This window comes from Anser brachyrhynchus (genome assembly GCF_964034855.1).
Source record: "Anser brachyrhynchus genome assembly, chromosome: 7".
Classification (NCBI taxonomy): domain Eukaryota; kingdom Metazoa; phylum Chordata; class Aves; order Anseriformes; family Anatidae; genus Anser; species Anser brachyrhynchus.
The window spans coordinates 20,956,293-20,974,696 of NC_137701.1; the positions used below are offsets into that span (position 1 = coordinate 20,956,293).

Consider the following 18,404-nt stretch of genomic DNA (forward strand, 5'->3'; position numbering starts at 1 on the left):
CTAATGACACACAGGAAACCCTAAAAGCTCTGACTACCAAGTACTTTGGAACATAGCTTTGGGCCGAGCACCTTCCCCTTAGCAGCAGAGTGGCCGCCATTTCGGCACACGGGGAGGAGGGCGGGCATTTTACCCTTAAACTCCGCAGGTCTGCCCACAGGTATGATACTGAAGGCACGTTTTGGCAGTGCTGCGCCGCAGACATCGTCGGGAAGGGAAGGGAAGGGAAGGGAAGGGAAGGGAAGGGAAGGGAAGGGAAGGGAAGGGAAGGGAAGGGAAGGGAAGGGAAGGGAAGGGAAGGGAAGGGAAGGGAAGGGAAGGGAAGGGAAGGGAAGGGAAGGGAAGGGAAGGGAAGGGAAGGGAAGGGAAGGGAAGGGAAGGGAAGGGAAGGGAAGGGAAGGGAAGGGAAGGGAAGGGAAGGGAAGGGAAGGGAAGGGAAGGGAAGGGAAGGGAAGGGAAGGGAAGGGAAGGGAAGGGAAGGGAAGGGAAGGGAAGGGAAGGGAAGGGAAGGGAAGGCTGGCTCCGGCCCTGCGGCCTGGCCCCCGAGGCGGGTGTCCCTGCCTGCCTACCTCTGCTCACAGCCAGAGCCCGGCCCGCAGCACGGGCCCGCACAGTGACTCCCAGCGGCGACTCCACGTGCTCTCCCTTTGCGCTCACGGCTCCACGTGTAGGGAAAAAAAATAAATAAATAGAGCTCGGGCTGGCCGCGGGAGCTCCCGGAGGTGTTTCCCTGGAGCGGCTGCCGGGCGCCTCCCCCGTCACGGGGCGCTGCGCTCCGCCAGGGGCACGGCCCGGCCCGGCCCGGTCCCCCCGCGCCTCAGCGGGGAGCCCCGGGGCGATCAAACGACGGCGACTCGGCGGGACGTCCCCAGCGCGGCCCCAGTGTTAACGTATTTATTGTTTTCACGCTGCAATCGCGGGTCGCTTTACAGAAACATCTCATGCTGGGGCCCCGCACGGAGCCGAGGAGGAGGAGGAGGGAAGGAACACTCGTGTCCGAACAGAACCGTTAAATAACCTGTACACCAAACGCCAGTCTTTTCCCCTGAAAGCACCGAGGGCCGGGCCCCGGGCTGGCCGCCCCGCTCCCGCCCCAACAGCCGCGCCCCGGGCGGCAACGGGGGGAGGCAGCGCCCGGACCGGCACCGGGACCGGGACCGGCACCGGGGCCCCGCGGCTCCTCCCGGCGCCGTCCGCGGCCGGGCTCCCGCTCGCCGGGCCCGCCGCCAGTCCCGCCGCCGGCCGCCCCCTGCCCCGGCTCCCTGCCCCCGGGTCCCTGCCCCGCGCGGCGGTCACAGGTCGCGGCCGTCCTCCCGCTTGACGCCGTCCGCCGCCGCCTTCAGCTTCTTGTTCTGGTGGGTCTTGACGTGCTTGGCCAGGTGGTCGCTGCGCATGAAGCGCTTCCCGCACTCGGGGCAGACGAAGCGCTTCTCGCCCGTGTGAGTCCGCAGGTGCCGCTGCAGCTCGTCGGAGCGGGTGAAGCTCTTGCCGCAGAAGAGCCAGTTGCAGACGAAGGGCCGCTCGCCCGTGTGCCAGCGCAGGTGCGCCTTCAGGTGCGACGTCTTGCCGTACACCTTGCCGCAGCCGGGGATGTGGCAGATGTGCTGCTTCTTCTTGCCCGGCTCCGCCTCCGGGGCGCTGCCCGCGGCCGACTGGCAGTTGGGGCAGCGGCAGCGGCGGCACCTCCTGGCCGTGGCCGCCAGGGGAGACTTGGTCTGCAGCAGGGCGGCGATCTGCGTCTGGTACTGGGCGAAGTCCGAGTGGCCCAGCACCAGGCTCCGCGGCAGCGCGGCGGCGGCGGCGGGGAAGCGGTGGCCGCAGCCGGCCGGGGCGCCGGGCTGCTGGATGCTCCACCAGGGGATGTCCTCGGGCGGCGGGTTGGGCGAGAGCTGCCGGCAGGGCTGCGCCGGCGGCAGCAGGTTGGAGTAGCCGGGCGGCAGGGCGGCCTGGGCGGCGTACGGGACGTAGGCGGGGGGGCAGCTGGCCGGCAGGGCGGCCATGGAGGAGGGCAGCATCTTGACGGGGGAGAACTCGTAGGGGTAGGAGGGGTCCGCCGGGGGGGTGAGGGGCAGCTCGTGCGCCCCCCCGAAGGAGGGCTGCAGGTGGTTCTTCTGCGGGGTCAGCCCCAGGCTGGGGTGCGGCGGCGGCAGCCCCCCCGGGGAGTGCGCGGGCATCTCGCCGCTCCACGGGTGGAAGATCCTGGAGGGGGATCCCAGCGTCGGGTCGTAGGAGACCTGCAGGAAATCCGAGGGCGGCGCGCCCGGCTGTCCGATGCGGCTACAGGTGGCGGCCAGAAGAGCCAGCGGCGAGTGCTTGGCCAAGTCCGGGGAGGCGCTGGGGGTGCGGTCCTGCGCGGAGCGGGAGGCAGGGGGGGAGAGGAGCGCGTTACTCGCCGCCGCCGGCCCCGCGGGAAACTTTCTGCGCCCCCGCCCGCCTGCGCGCTCCCGTGAAGCCCCGCCGCTCCCCGCACCGGCGGCAAACTTTCCGAAGGCACCGCACGCCGAGCCGCCGGGACCGGACCGGCTCCGGCACCGGCGCCCCCCGCCCCGGGGCCGCCCGCACCCCGCTCCCGCCCGCGGCCAGCGCCGCTGCCCCCGCGCCTGCCCCGGGGGCTGCCCCCGCCCCGCACCCCCCGCCCCGGGGCGCTGCCTGGGGCCGGCGCCGTGCTCCCCGCGGCCCTGCCCGCCGCCCCCGGCCCGCCCGGCCGAAGGAGCCCCGGGAGGGAGGCGCCCGGAGCCGCGGGTACTGACCTGGAGGAAAGCCTGGAGGGAGTCGTTCCGGAGGACGGCCACCGCGGCCATGGCTACTGCGCCCGGGGCGAGGGGACGGCGCCGGGGCACTGCCGAGGCATGGAGACGCCGCGGGGAAGGCGAGGAGCTGCCCGCTTCGCTTCGCTTCCCCTCCGCTCCCGCTCCGCTCCCCTCGCCTCCGTGCCTGTGCCACCCCCCCGCGCCGCGCGATCTCCGCGGCCCGTCTGCCTGCACCAGGATCACCTCCAAGAATTTGATAAGGACTTTGCTGGGCCGCCAGCCAGTCAGAGGGAAGATTTATGGCTTTGAAGTTTGCCGCTACCCAATCATCAAAGAATAGCGGCTCTTTCAGAAGCGAAAGCAAATCCTTTGAATCCACAAAGCTCCTATGGTGTGTTTGTTGGTCTGGATAAAAGAACTGATTATTAGGGGGGATGGGAAGGGAGGAGATAAAGGCGGGACAATTAATGAAGTAATCACTATGTGGGAAATGTATATACACAAATAATTGGATTTTCTTGATCAAAGGACCCCTTACCGCCTGGAGACCCTCGCACTGGATGTGCAAGACACTGGATCCCCCCCCCCCCTTCGCGGTGATTTTTTTTTTTTTTCTCCTAAGGATTTGTGGCAGAGCCCTAAAGTGGCGACGTGGCTTTGTTATCGCCCGAGAAATCTGCCTCCGGATTCCGCTGCCGGTGTTTGACGGCCGCAAGTAACAGCAGCGGCCCGGCGAGTTCACCTGACGGGGCCGCTGGGTCCCGCTGTGGAACCGCCCGGCAGCGGGCGGCAGCGGCTCCCCCCGCGCCCCGCGGCCGCAGGGACGTGTCCCCGCCGTGACTGCGCCGCGCCGAGCCCCCGCCGCGGCTCCGGTCCCCCCGCGCTCAGCCCGCGCTGCCGGGACCCCCCCGGCTGGCAGGGGGCCGCGGGGGGAGCGCCGAGCCGGGGCTCGGCAAAAGGACGGCGGGGGCGCATCGGCTGTGGGAACCGCGACGGACAGACAGGCAGACAGACAGAGCGAGCGAGCAGCCGAGAAGCGGCGCGGAAAAGTTTCCTCTTCCCTAGCGGGTGGCACAGGCGCGATTCCCTCGCACGAGGAGAGGCGGCCGGGCCGGCTGCTGCTGGCGGCGGGGCAGGGGGGCAGCAGGCGACCCCCCCAGCCAGCCCCGGCCTGCCCCCCCTCCCCGCCCGGCCCCAGCCGCGAACCCCGCTGGGCTCCAGGGCCCCGCTCCGCCGCCTTTCGGGTCCCCACGCGATGTACCCGTGCGGGGGGGACGGAGGGCGGCCCCCCGGCCATCTCCCCCCCCCCCCCCGGCCCGGCCCCGCGCCCCGCTCCCCACCCGCTCCGAGGCCGTGGCGAAGGCGCGGGGCGGCCGGGCCGGGGGGGCCCTCGGAGCTGCGCGCCCAGGTAAGGCGATGCCGCCCGCGGCCGTCGGGTTCAATTGTATTCACACCGCCGCGGGAGTCCCGCTAAGCGCCAGCACGCAGAGATCGTTATCTGCCCTTCCTGTGGGAACAATCGCTGTCCGCTCAAAGACTTGCAAGAGGCGCAGGGCTGGCCTCAGAGCGCGCCCTTTGAAGGGATCACAGCGCCCGGTCCTCTCCACGGCTCCGCCTCGAGGCCCGGCGAGAAGCGAAAGCTCGGCCCGTGCGGCACGGCCCCGGCCCCGGCCCCGGCCCCGAGGCGGGCCGCCAGCCTCTTGGCCACCACCGGCGTAACCCCCCGGGACCACGAAAAGGAAACGAAAGGAGCGTCAGTAGGTAGTGCAGGAGCCCCCCCCGCCTTTAACCTACATTATTTCCCCGGATATCTCGGTTAACCAAAATGGTTTGCCATGTTACAAAAGAGTTAGTGGAAAGTTGGGCAAGTTTCTATGCAGATGCCTTACTACGGATGCCATAAATCTGCATCCAAGAAAGTACATTACTTAAAAATCGAGAATAATTTCTCATTTCTGGAAGAAACCAATGGGCTGAATAATGAAACGTTGCAGTCATAATTTTCTGTACAAATAATTAGTGTTCAAACTCGGAGCATTTCAGTCTCTCTGAAATGTATTCTTAATGAAGTGATGTTCAGAGCTGTCATTAAAAATGCAGGGCTGGAAGATCAAAGTACAATATTTATTTTAGAAATTTGTTTCAGTTATCAGGAGATACAGGTATCAAGGCCAAATGTCAATTCAGTTACACAGAGCTCTGTTTCCCCGAGAAAGGGGCTGCCTCTCCATCCCAGCGTAAGGCAGGGAGGCACCGGGCTGGGGAGCCAGGCCGCAGAGCTCCTGGGCAAGGGGCGGCTTGGAGAGGGCAGAGCGGGGAGCCCCTGCTTTGCCCCCAGGCAAAGGGGTGCCCGATGGCCTCCAGGCATCCCACAGAGCTGTGCCCCTGCCTTGCCCCGTCCCTGAGCCTCCTGCAGGCTGGGGGTCCAAGAGGCCTCGGTCCCCCTGTTCTGGCTCAGCTGCCCATGACGGGTGGCGGGGGGCCGATCCCCCTCACGGAAACAGCCCTGCAGCCATGGGGCCAGAGCGGCACAGGCCGCGCTGGGTTAGACAGCAATGGGTGACTTAAAAGCAGTGGATAAAAAAAGTGAGGCAGGCGTCTTCAAAATCGGGCTTTATCAAATTCAGGAGTCCCAGTGTGACTGATTGACCATACGGGTCTCTTTGGAGCCTGGCTCAAATGCAGGTAGCAGAGAAAGTGATACTTAGAACAACAGCTGCTGGGCTGCCAGGGCCCCCACATCTCTGCTGTGCCTCTGCCTCCTGGGCCCAGAGCACCCCACCCCTGGGCCTTCGCCTGCTCCTGGCCCAGAGCCTGCCCTGGGGACGGCTCCGCTGCTGCAGCCTCCTGCCAGCACCCCCCGGCAGCTCCTCCCTGACACCTCCAGCCCCCCGCAGTCCCCTCCCATGGGCCCCTGGTCCCACAGCTTGGCCAGGGCAGAGCACAGCCACGAATGACCCTGGGGAGTCTGGATGGGCTCTGGCCACCTGCCTGCCCAGCTTGGGAATCCGGGGCTGCCTCAAACGAAACACTTGTTCTTTAGCAATTGTGACAAAGAATCAGAAACGAGAGCATTTTTAAGGGAACAGCTGCATTAACACTCAGCCAAGCCTCCCAGTCAAGTCTTCCATGAGAGGATGCAGGCTTTAAACCTGAACAGGCTTTAAATAAGCCTGCTCCAGAAGCCAGTGTCTGCACACCATCCCTCATTCAGACTGCGACTGTCTGGCTTAAAACTGTCCTAAAAGAAACCATCTATCCACAACAGCATGAAGTTTCACCAGAAGTCAGGTAAATTAACCCATCTATGTAGCTCCAAGCATATATGGATATGTTGCCAAAAGTTATGACTTACGTGCCGTTAATATTATTATTATTTACTTCAGCACGTTGTCATTTTTATGCTAAGCGACATGATTGGCGTAGCAGGAGGAGCCACCAGACAGTATGTTTACCATGCTAGTGTATATGGCCTGTTTACTGGCTTCACATTACCAACAAACAGCTTTAACAAAATTATATCTCCAAAGTTTTAACACTTTCATTTGAACCTCAGTAGGAGATGAAAATAAAAGAAAGATTAAAAACTGCTATGGCATCTTCTGTGTTTCTGTGCATGAACGAAAACCACAAAACCCTAGACACAATCAACACAAGCAGAGACATATTTAGGATTTAAAGACTTGCCTCGACATTTCCCAGTCTAGGTGTGGATTTCACAAAGATTAATAGAGGATTTCCCAAACCTCTGAAAGCTGAGCTACCCTCTAAGAGAAGTAGAACGAATTCTATGCATCACTACAGTTTTACTGCCTGCTGTTAAAAGTTTAAATATCTTAATGCATTCATCTCCTGCTCCTTCCTTGGCTGGCCCTTGGTGACTCCTCCTCCTGCCTTAAGGAACATCGGTGAACATTTCTGGATATGAATCCTCCCCTTGCTGCCATACTTTATAAGGGAGTCGGACTCTTAACTATATCAATACTGCAAGTGTTATTATTGGCTCCAGCTGGAATGCCTGGGACACCTTTCAGTTCAAAATGATCATTTCCAACCCTCTGGAAATGCCTTTCTGCCTCTGACATACACGGCTGCATTTTCTGCACCACACTAATAGCTAGATATGGACTTTTATAAAATGGAAAGCAAGCCAAGACTCTGGTGAGCAGCTGAAAAGGATCTGCTGTGTCCACCCTCCTTGTCCTCTCATTTTGGGAAACATTAGGTAAAAAAAAAGCCTGTGTATTTTTGGTCAAATGCATTTGTCTGGGGAAAACTGGATGGAAGCCTTTTATTTTATGAGTACAGATACGTATAGCCACTATTTTATTACACTGCGATTGCTCACTGTGCAATGAAAAGGTAATTAAACTTGTCTCTTTTTAACTACCAAGAGCGTACTGTCTAAAACCTGGGTCTCATTGTAATTAATTTTAGTTACTTAGTATATTTATTGATGAATTAAACAGCTGCTTGTCTCTCTACTGTGTTAAAACCATGAACAGCACAAAGTTTAGATGGAAAGATCATTGTTCAGCCTACACTTTAGCACTGGATGATCATATGGCTGCCACATTGTTATCGATTTGGCTGAACGGATTAATCCAGCATTGTAAAAATACACCTGTTACTTAATGAACTTGTGTTGTAATTTCAGAACATTTTGGTATAGAAAAGATAAGTATTTTCTAATGGCAATATTTTTCAACATTTGAAGAATCACTTCTGAAATAACCTATTCTTCAAGGACTACTGCACGAGAGTGTTTAACAGCTCCATAATCTTTCTTACAAAGTGCAAGTGCTCTACGCAAAGTCTTCAACAACTCTACTTTAGCTGGGGAAAAGAATAGAAAAAGAGAGGAGAAAAAAGCCTGGTACTAGGACTGTGAGGGTCAGACAGGGACACAGACATGGGGCATGCTTATGAGATTGAAGTTGTGTTGGGAAAGAGGTACTGTCAAGGGAAATCAACTAAATACCCTCTCTATAATGTTTTAAGGTATCTTATTCCAGTAATACATACATGTTAGTGAAAGGCAGTCAATGCTCCTCATGCCTATTAATTACAACATAGCTAAGTGCCCCCCAACAGGGGAAGAGTTTGTGAGAACAATCTAGAAAAGCCAAACTCCTGAAGTATTCCCAGTGCTGTTAGAGCCAGAGTCACTTCTGAAAGCAAAGGGCAGGCACCAAGCTGCCAGCACCTGCAGCCTGCAGGTAGGCAGCAGCCAGCGTGTCCCACACCCAGCCACCAACGCATGCTGGGGCTCAGGAGGCAGCACCACAGCCATCAAGTGGCCTCCACATGCAGCCAGTGGCACGGATTCGTAATACAAAGATGTAGGCAATTGCTGCCATTTGGCTGGCCAGGAAGAGAGGATTTAAAACCCACTACCCCACTAGTCCTCTGGGCTGCCACAACAGGCCCAGGATCCCAAGGAAGTCTGACAAAAGCTTCAGTTAGAAAGCTGAAATAACTTCTGTCTCCTTAGCTGGACATAAAGACTTTATTAAAAATAAAAATAACCTGCTCTGGCAGACTGACAGAAAGGTCTTTTCAGAAACGCAGTGCATGGTTTGTTTCTGTCACGTCATACTTTGATGCTTTAGTGATGCAGGGTAATACTTATGTAACAGTATATATAGGTAAGCGAGTAAATGATATGACCTATTCAAATTTAAATTTACAAATAAATAAACAAATATATCATCAGTAAAATGATTGCAAATGTATACAACACTTGTATTATGCTTTCCATCCTCACAGAGCTATACAAATACAAAGTCATTCTCACCATAGTCTCACGCAGCAGGGACAGCTTCCATCCCCGTCTTTACGAAGGCAACATCCGTGGCCATGCACACAACTGCTCCAGGCTTGGAAAGCAGAGTCCCTTGCCTCACTCTTCCATGGAGATTACCAGACTGCTTTTTACCAAACACTTAAACAAATCACTCCAGCTCTGCTCAAAACTCAGAACCACAAAGCAAAGCAGCAACAACGAGGGAGCACTGGCCGAGGCACATCCCTCCTGCTGGCTGGCTAGTCATGCCAAACCAAAGCAAACAATCCTAATCTGGGAATAAATCACATTTCACTTCACTCTTCAATAAACCCCTCTCACTCAGGGCCAAACAGCTTGACCAGCTGTTTGAGCACCCAGGACAAGACGAGGAAAAAGGATGTTCCTCTCAAAGACAAGGCTGTCAGCACGGCCAGGACTGCTGGTCCAGTCTAATGAATGGCAACATTTTTCTCACACTTCTAAAAGCTCTGAGGTGCAGGGCAAGAAGAAATTACTTTCAAAGTGGTATGCCACCAGGCTTGTCTCCCTCAGTAAATCTCACATCCCTGTTTTTCATACTCCATGCAGGAAGCCCCCATACTCCAGTAGTATTGAGCAGAGTGTCACATATTATATCAGAGAGACAGGTCTGTGGTGAAGGACAGCTAATGCAGTAAAATGGGAATGCATTCTTAATCTAAATTACCTATTTCTTAGTCTAAATTACCTAGTTCTTACGCTGGGAAATGAGACGGAGAGAGACTATGGTGCTGCACTGCTGGGACTCCAATACCCAAATGGTACAGCTCCATCACACAAGCCACTTTTAAACCCAAGTAATTGGATTCAGGAGAAACCTATGAGTGACCATCACTGACTGCTTCTCAGGAGGCCACAGGAAACCAAAAGGGACCATTTTCCACATTTTTCATCTTAAAATAAGAAAGTCTGGAGGAAAAAAACCCAACAAGTGCAATTTCTTCAGTCTCATCAGATTAACATCATAAAATGCTGTGATCCTCATCAATGCACCAGAGTATGGGGTTGAACAATCATGTTCTTCTCCTGTCAAAATTGTTACAGAAGTTAGTAGAATAGCTGCCCATAAAAACTGAACCGGGCTCCTGATTTGCTACATTTTTCACTTCCACTGCTAAACACAAAGTTATAATACACAAAGTATACTTGGCACATGGAGTGATTCAGAAAGAAGCTATTCTACAGTGCCAATGATTCTCTTTAATGAGATATAGCTATCAGTTGATTTATGAATTTCTCCTGCCTGTTCTCATTTACTTGGCTCTAAATTAAGGATAAGATCATTTGCATTCTAGAAGTAAAACAGTGTTTATAAGAGAACAGAGTAATCAAAATCCCTCTTAAATCAAGATTTAGAAATACACACGGAGAGGTTAGAAGTAGTTCTCCCCAGCCTCCCTGAAAAGGATAAAAAATAGTTCTAGCAATATGCATAGCCTTATCCATTAAACTCTCCAGCAAAGGCTCAAGAAAAAGCATTGCACTTCCAATTTTATCTAGTTTTCCATATTAGTATAGCATTACCTTATCTCAGGAATTTAATGTAAGAAGAGACAAAAGGAACCTTCTGCCTCAGCTTTCTGATACCCCGATGACCTCCTCCTGGGAGATTCTACGCTCTCTGTTAATTTAGATACCATATGCCTCATTGGTCATCAATTCAGTTGCTGCTCTCTATTTTATAGCCCTCGCAGGGATTTTGATCACATTGTCTATAAAACTAATCACTTCCTCTGTTTACTGTTGCTCCACCAGTCAGGCACGCCTCAGCTGATCAGTATTTTCTTATCCTTACTTACAAATAGCATGATTTTGTTACCTTTGTTCTTTCCTTTGGTATATGCTTCACTACTGTTTATTTGCTACTTGCACTGCTTTAAGTAAAGCATCAAAAACTGGAAAGCACTTGAGGAGGGACGCAGGAAACAGAAAACACAGCTACACAGACCCTGAACCAACACTGATGCATGGAGCCAGGAGGGAGCAGCCTGGAGACCAGGACTTTCTTGTTACATTACAGCCCAACTTTATCTGCTGACATTCCTGCAGCCCGTTGGTTGGCCAGGGTCTCAGCTCTTGTTTGTGTGTGTTACAGGGTGGGTATGTTTGAACTCCTTTTCCTGTGCACGCCAGCACTTTGGGAGGGGGCAGAGGCAAAAGGCTATCACTTTAGGTGGGGAGGCAGAAAAGGTAACCTCAGAGCATGCACCACTTCAGTGCTGAGACTGGCTGGAGAAGCTAACAAGGAGCATGGCCTCACGTATGCTGATGCTGGGGTCACTGCTAATGAGAATACCAAGACGAATGACTGGAATGCTCTGAATGATAGATTGAAGCTGTTTTCATCTCTGTGGGGTGTTCTTTTTTGGCTAAAATAACATTTCACTCAGAAGTCCCTACAAAGGCATATACAGCTTCTTACACTTAACCCATTTACGCATACTCAACAGATAGGGGATGGAACAATAGATAAGGGGTGGGAACTTTTGTCTCCACTTTCCTGTTCTCACCTGCCACCAAACAGTAGCACAAGTATTTTTCATAGCCCACCTTTCTTCATCTTTGTGTAAGTCAGCCAAGCTTACCACGGACAGGGTATGTCACCCAGCTGTGTTGTGGGGACAGGGAGGAGTATGAAAGTAATGGGCACAATTCAGGACATTTTTCTGTATCACAGGAGTGCAGCTGGGGAGGTGGGGGAAAATATGGCAATTGGATCAGTGACCAAAATCTTGGTACAGACCTGAGTAAGAAGAGGGTCAAATTGTGCAGCAAGTGTTTTGGGAGGAGCTTTAGTCAGTGTGTCGGTGGTACTTGTCACTGCAGTCCTAAGCACATTTATCTTCACAACTCCTCTATAAAGCAGTAGAATGCTGTCATTCTGTTCCTACTAAAGGAAACAACAGGAGACAACACCCCTTGTCCCACACCACATACTGATCTTACTGAAGAGCAAAGAGTTGAACTGAGTAGCCCAACTGAGAAGCAGAGGCACATATTGTGGGACCGTATTGTTAAGATGTCCCACCTCATTCCCCTTGCAAAATCCACACTCTTTTATAAATCCCTTCCATCCCACAATTTCATGTCAGTCTCTCCTAACACTTGTACACTCTCTCAGCAACTTGGAATTATAAGCAGATATCAATCTTTCTGTGGGAAAGATAGCTGAGGAGTAGAGACCAGATAAGAAACATGCAGCCTATGCAAGCACAGTGATAAGCCAACATGCCCACAACACATATATTTCTAATGTGCCTAGTGGACAGTGTTTAGAGCAGATGGTAACTGAAAAACAGAGCCTAACACCTTTGCTTTATGAAGATAAAACACATATTATGTGGGCTGTACTGAACAGACAAGCGTGCCTCCACAGTTCTAACACTGAACATACTGAGCAGAAACAACCAGATACTTGCTAACTTTTACAGCCTATCCCTTCTCTGCTTTGGCAAATATTTCATCTTCACTTCAGGATTCTGTCCAAGGCTCTAGTTCACTTGCCAGTCATCAAAATACCACTTTTAGAGGTGAAAAGCTGTGCTGAAGAAAGACCTTAAGATTTATTACCAATACAATCCCTGAATTCAGTAATGCTACCATCCATATTTCCTTGAGCACACATATATGGCAGGAGTCAGAAGAGCTAATTTTCCTCCACCCTCTCTGTACCACAGCTTTCTTCTCACCTTAGTCCACCAACCTTTCCCAGTGAATCCTTCTACTCCCACGTATGATGAAACAGTGAATGTAGCTCTACAGCATGTAGATATCTCCAGCACCTACTGCTGGTTGCAGCATTGTGTGTAACAAATTTCAGATTTTGATTTTAAAAAGTGAATAGCTTTGTGGCCATCACTTTGTTTGCTAGCTATCAAGAATCTGATGCTCTACAAATACATAAGGGACCACCAGACAACCATATTTCTATATCAGTCGAGTTTTGAGATACTTAGTTTTTTCCCTTACCAGCTCCTTGTTGATCTGTGTTTGGTTGGTTCCCTCAGTCTTACAGGCATTATTTAGGACATAGCTGGCATGCTCACATCATGGAAGTCTGGAGAGTTCAAAAGAGGAATAAAAGTTTGGGGTGCTTTTCATTCTTGGCTACTCAGAACAACTCAGAGGATACAGAAAATGTTTTCTATTATCCCTTGTTCAACCGTCTTCCTGCCTGTCTTAAATTTCAGTCCAGGTTTTGTTGCTATCATTTACAGCTATACATTAATATACAGGGAGCTAAATGAAGACTCGTAGGATATTGAGAAGAAGCTTGTCATGCTGCCTCTGTGTACATGTGCTATTGTTAAACACAATTTTGCAGCTACTGATAAATTATTTTGTCAAAACCACAAACACTGTGATTTTAATGAAAGTACCCAGATTAAGTCTGGCTGAGCAGACAGATTACGTATTTAATTGTAAATGGGCTATGAACATCTGAGATCTTTACATATGGAGGAAATAATAGTATCTATATTTAGATATTTGAGTGAAGCTTGGGTTCTTACAGGATTGAGCTTGAAAAATCAAAGTGATACATTTTGATCTCTTGGTATTTGTCTGGTATCTCTTGATCAGTTTAATTTGAAGGTGAAAACATAAATACATGTTAAGAGATATCTAGAGATATGCATCTCTGTGCAATTTGTCTGAAAAAGCAAATAATTTCTTGCAACATAATGAAGCCACAAAACTAAGGGGAAAATGAGTTTTTTTTAGACTATATCATTCACACAGCAGAAGACAATCCTCCTCAGAGGAAGGCTCACAACTATATTTGCCACAATATGTTTATAAATACGAAGGATAAATCACAAAGCTATTTACATCAAGCCATCTAACAGCATATTCATGGTGGTATGTTTGGAGATGTATTTGCTAATTAAATATACTATTTATCACCTACCTACGATTTTTACCACCTACCCAGTAGGCTATCTATCTCTCTGGAGTTGCAACTACTAAGTTTCTAGCATACTGAACAATTAGTATTTTTGAAAATTAAATAACACCAGAAACATTTCTTCCTATTCTTCTCATGTTGGTATTTTCTGTAAACTCAAACTGACTTATGACAGGAAAGATTCTTTCCAAAGCTTACAGTATATTTATAAAAGACAATGGTTTTAATGGTTTTAAAACCTGATTCCTTGCAGTACTGCAGGCTTAGGGAAAAAAAAAAAAAAAAGTTCTACTCTGAACCATCAAAAAGTGAAGATTTTCTGTCATTTTAGAAAGAGGAACCAGATCCCAAGATACTGAGTTTTAATGTCATGGTGATCTTCTATTGTTGAAAAGCTGATATTTGGAATACCTAGGAGTTTTATATCTGATTTTATTTGTCTTTGGTTATGGAATTCCAATCACTGGTCCATTTGTCATTTTGTATTCTAAAGCCACTTATGTGGATTCACAGTAACTACACCACTAGCCTTCTCAAGAAGCTGCAATGCACCTCAGAGTGTTCTACCATAGGTATTTAATGCATTTTAAGAGTCTCTGAAAGATCTTTTGAGGCTTTATCGTAGCCCATAATAAGGGCAATCTTCAAAATTTACTCAAGGTTGCCTCTTCCTTGAAACCTAATGGTTCCTTTTATTTATTTTTTCCTCCTTCTCTCAGATACTTTCCTCTCTTTTCTTCTAAGCCTCTCACACTGTAGTTTTCTGCTTCACTGTTACTGAGTCCGTTATTTTTTTCCTTCATCAGAAATCATTAATATTTCTCTGTTCATGTCCATCCTTTAAAATTCTTCCAAGTGTCACCCAGAAATTGGATACAACAGAGATTAGCACTGTAGGAAGCATCAGGGTGAAACATGAGGGCTTTGCCCTCAGAAATAACAAATTATGTGCTCTCTGTTTAGGTGTGCAGCAGTTGGAAGAAGCAGTGAAACCGGCGCCTTGTCACTGTGCTGTGGCAGAGACAATGAAGAATCCACCTCTAATTCTTTTTGACACAAAAGAAGACATGAGAGAGAAACATCTTGACCACCTTGATCTTCAGTTCCCTCTTCCTATGAAAGCAGGATAACTATGATGTTTTCTGCATGTTGTAGCTGAAGAGAATAAAAGTATAGGGGTATCTGAAATACTGAGTATTCCCAAGAAAATATCTAATAGTGCTCAAAGAGCTGTCTATAGCTCAAAAATACCTTAAAGGAAGGAAAAGTAGCCTTTAACACAGTCAAATCAATACCTGTCATAAACACTACATTTCCTTTGAAAGTTTCTATCACTGTACTTTTAGCTGGTCAGCAACATTTCCAAGTACTAAGTGTATTTTTCTTATTATCAAAGCAAAGAAATATTTATATCCTCAGGACTTCCATTTGCAAATTAAAAAAAACATTTTAAAAATGTAAACTATAAATGAACCAGTGACTGGAATTTCTTTCTGAAAACACCGTATGGAGTTACTACCAAGTTTCTAATAGAGATTTTTAATTTACTTACAGCTAATCATGGGTACACTCACCTTCTTCGGATTTTCTGTTGCAAAAGGAGTCCAAGGTGTCTGTCCCTATTGCACTTTGCCTCCTATTTTCTTCATAATTTGCAGGTACACTCTAAAAATCATTGGGAATTTCCAGCTTAAGTGAAAAAAATATGCAGAAGATCTAAGTTCAACAAAGGTGGCTGTTTCTAACAATCTATAGCAAACACAAACAACACAGCTGTCAGCTGAACGTTACAAATGGGGCCCCATAAACAGAGCTTAACAATTTTGTTTAAGATCACAAGTTCCCAACCAACACTTGAGCCACAGAAGAATGTCCATTAGCTGCTATAAAAGCAAAATTGGTAGGGCTTTGTGATTCAGTGGAGAGCCCGAGTCACACACAAGCAGACAAACACCAATACACTGGAGAGTAGTATAAATTCTTTAATTTGAATAATTCCCACTCTTTTTCTCCCTCTCACTAGTAGGAAATCATGTTTCATTTCAGTTAAAAATGTTTTTCTGCTCTACATTTAATCATGTTCACATTTTTTTTCAGGCTTAGCTCCCACTAGTCTCCTTACATAGCATCCAGTATGATTTCCAGTATGATTTTATATCATGAAGGAAAAAAAAAAACCAACAAAAAAAAACCAACGAAATTGTAGCTAGGGCTGTTTTTTCTTACCGTTGTTTTCTTTAATCTTTTGTTCAATGTATGGAAAGAGCTAACATTTCTGGGCTATCTTAACCGCAGTGATCTGGGAGCAAAGTAAATGAGATTTAGTAGATATGTTTCTGTTGTCATTATTAAACTTCATATGCTTTGCTATGTAGGCAACGTGTTTTATTTCTCTTAACTTGAAAGAGGTTTCTGTCTTATTGTTGCAATTTATTAACGGCAAACAATCTAGGGCTTATAATAGGCCTGTAGGCAGAACAAAGCCCTTGTCAAATGGAAGGGTTGGCTGCTCAGCTGGGTAGCATGTAAATGTGCAAAAAGAACTGTTCTGTTCAAAGACACTAGACATGCTTTTTAAATAAAACATCTCATATAATTGAGAGTTGCCATTTATTTAAGTGTTGTGTTGGAAATTATAATTAAAAAAAAATAATTTAACTGAAGAAACAGAGTTGCAGTGTATTTTTTTTGTAAACTGTCATAATAATCAACCCCCCACATATTACTAAGGTTGTTAGAGCCTGAATGTTATATGCTTCTAAAATGGCAGTTTATTTTCATTTTATATCACCGTGTTATGCAAGTCAGAATAAGTTCACTGCTTGCTGTATTCACCTGGGCAGACAGTGTGAACTTTTATCTTACCCTCAACATACATTTGGGTTTGTTTTTTTATACAAGACATCACTCTGGCTGTTACTTTGACATGGTATCACATCTCAAAAAGTAAGACAGTTTCTCATTCTACAGCTCATTTAAAATTTCTCATTATGTGCCTCCTTTGCAAGAGCTGAAATTAAAATGACAGATAAAGATAACAACATAATAGGCGTTTTTTCATGCACTGGTCCACTTGGGCACAGACAGTTCTTTTTTCCTCTTCTGTTGAAATGGATAATCAGGACAGTATCATCAATTAGATTTTTCACTTTAACTTTTCATAATGTTTCCAGACTTCACTATTTGGCAAAGACAATTGGGACAGATTTCTTTATTTTTTCCTCTGGCCTAAAACTCAAAACCCCCCACTTCCCAAACTGTTACCACCGAAGAGTTTATTAAATGGCTGAAAAAGACAGCTGGTCCCACCATCTGTTAAAAATTTTCAGGGGCCAAATGAAACAGGTTACACCTTTAGCCATGCCAAGTCTTCCAATACCCCCTCCCTCTCACAGCCTGTGGAGGGCTAATCTGAATTTCACGCTCTGATTTTGCTATTGCTAATGTCTGAGCTTCTTATGTGTGCTTCTTGTAGTTGCTTATATTAGTTCTCTAGCAGTAACAAAAGCTGCCCTCTCCTTTCAACCTAGCTCATTTGCAATCAACGGAATCCTGGGTCTATAGTCTCCTTTACAATAAGATACTGTACCTTGAAGGAAACCCACAGAGAACCTAATATCTGACTTTTTGGAGCAACAGAGAAAACCAGGGGTACATTTCTGTTGTTTTGCAGCCACTTTTCTATAAATGCTAATGGAAGTAATTCAGACGTGCCAACAAAGACAGAATCTGCAACACACTGCAGGTGTGAGGGGGCTGAAACAAAGGGGATGCTAACCCTAATGGTATTTCTTGTCATTAACAATTCTTTGATGTTCATACTCGAGGCTCTCTTTTATCTTCTAGTTTTTCAGCCATCTTTGTTAACATGCAGTGCAACTAAATCTTATTTTTTTCCCTAACCTTTAAAGACATCTGCAAAATGTTTATGCTAAGTTAGTTTCCATAGCATCTTTCTGTAACACACATTGAAGTAAAATGAGATAAAGCTTGCAAGGTTATTATTAAAACATCAGTAAGTTCCTACCATTAAGTGAAAGGAGCAGATCAATAAAAAGAAGCTCTTAATGTTACTTTAATAAGGATGAGTTTCTTGTAACAGGACTGGGGATTAACTTCAGTGTAACAGAAGTGGTGTTTATAATATAGCAGCTCTGTTGATAAGAACCAGTTGGTTTTACTTGTACTCATTAAAAAAAAAATTCAATTGTAAGAGATCAGTAATTTCCTATACTAAAGAGCTTTTCACAATATAATATATTTAAGGGCATTTTAATTTTCCAGAAGGGATTTTTCTACCACTAAGTGGGCAATGGCATTCAGTCAAGGCACTGTAGGTGGAGTTTTTCCATATCCATCTGTCTTTCCATGACTTACAGATGGAAAAACGCTGTGTCTTTTAAAATGTTCAACTCAGTAGGATGACAGTAAAATGAAATGAACAATCAAAGCACAGAAGATGCCAACCTGAACTACTGCACAGCACTACCAGCAGACCCAGTGTTTTGCACTCGTCCCATCGGTCATGTCCTGTTAGATCACATCCCGTTTTATCACAGTCTGTTGCATTATTGTTGCCGCATGCTGGAATGTTAAATGAGCAACATAATCAATCAATACCAATTTCCAATTGGAATTCAGCTGTAAATCTGCATTGAGTTCAAAACGCTGGAGACTAACACAAATTATCAAAAGATACAGTTTTATGAAGCCTTTCATTTTGTTTTTCCTTCAAAACTTTATTTTTAACAGATCCATTTTATCAAATAAATTGTCTCTGCCTGCATTAAATACAGGACTTACCTTGAATTTAGACGTAAACTTCCATCACACTAATCCTACGTATGAAGAATATAAACAGTGGTTAGATCTGTTATTTTTCTTTTACAGCTTACTTTCATCTTGAAGCATAAAGACAAAC

The 18,404-nt window shown here is 47.9% G+C and overlaps 2 protein-coding genes across 2 annotated transcripts in view; both read right to left on the reverse strand.

Moving 5' to 3' along the window:
* MYO3B (myosin IIIB) overlaps window positions 1–18,404 on the reverse strand; it is a gene marked incomplete at its 5' end in the record, with an annotated part of 256,357 nt that overhangs the window by 29,530 nt on the left and 208,423 nt on the right. The window lies entirely within an intron of this gene.
* Window positions 1,161–3,338, reverse strand: SP5 (Sp5 transcription factor). The gene is made up of 2 exons (XM_080601007.1): window positions 2,751–3,338; window positions 1,161–2,348 (listed from the first exon to the last, which is right to left on the reverse strand). Exons 1-2 carry the CDS (start codon window positions 2,799–2,801, stop codon window positions 1,293–1,295), a joined length of 1,107 nt encoding a protein of 368 aa, XP_080457133.1. The 5' UTR covers window positions 2,802–3,338; the 3' UTR covers window positions 1,161–1,292.

Coding starts and splice junctions, on each gene's coding strand:
- SP5 (XM_080601007.1), bottom strand. CDS start 2,801: ATGGCCGCGGTGGCCGTCCTCCGGAACGACTCCCTCCAGGCTTTCCTC. Junction 2,349..2,750: donor CCCTCCAGGCTTTCCTCCAG/GTCAGTACCCGC, acceptor CGCTCCGCGCAG/GACCGCACCCCCAGCGCCTC.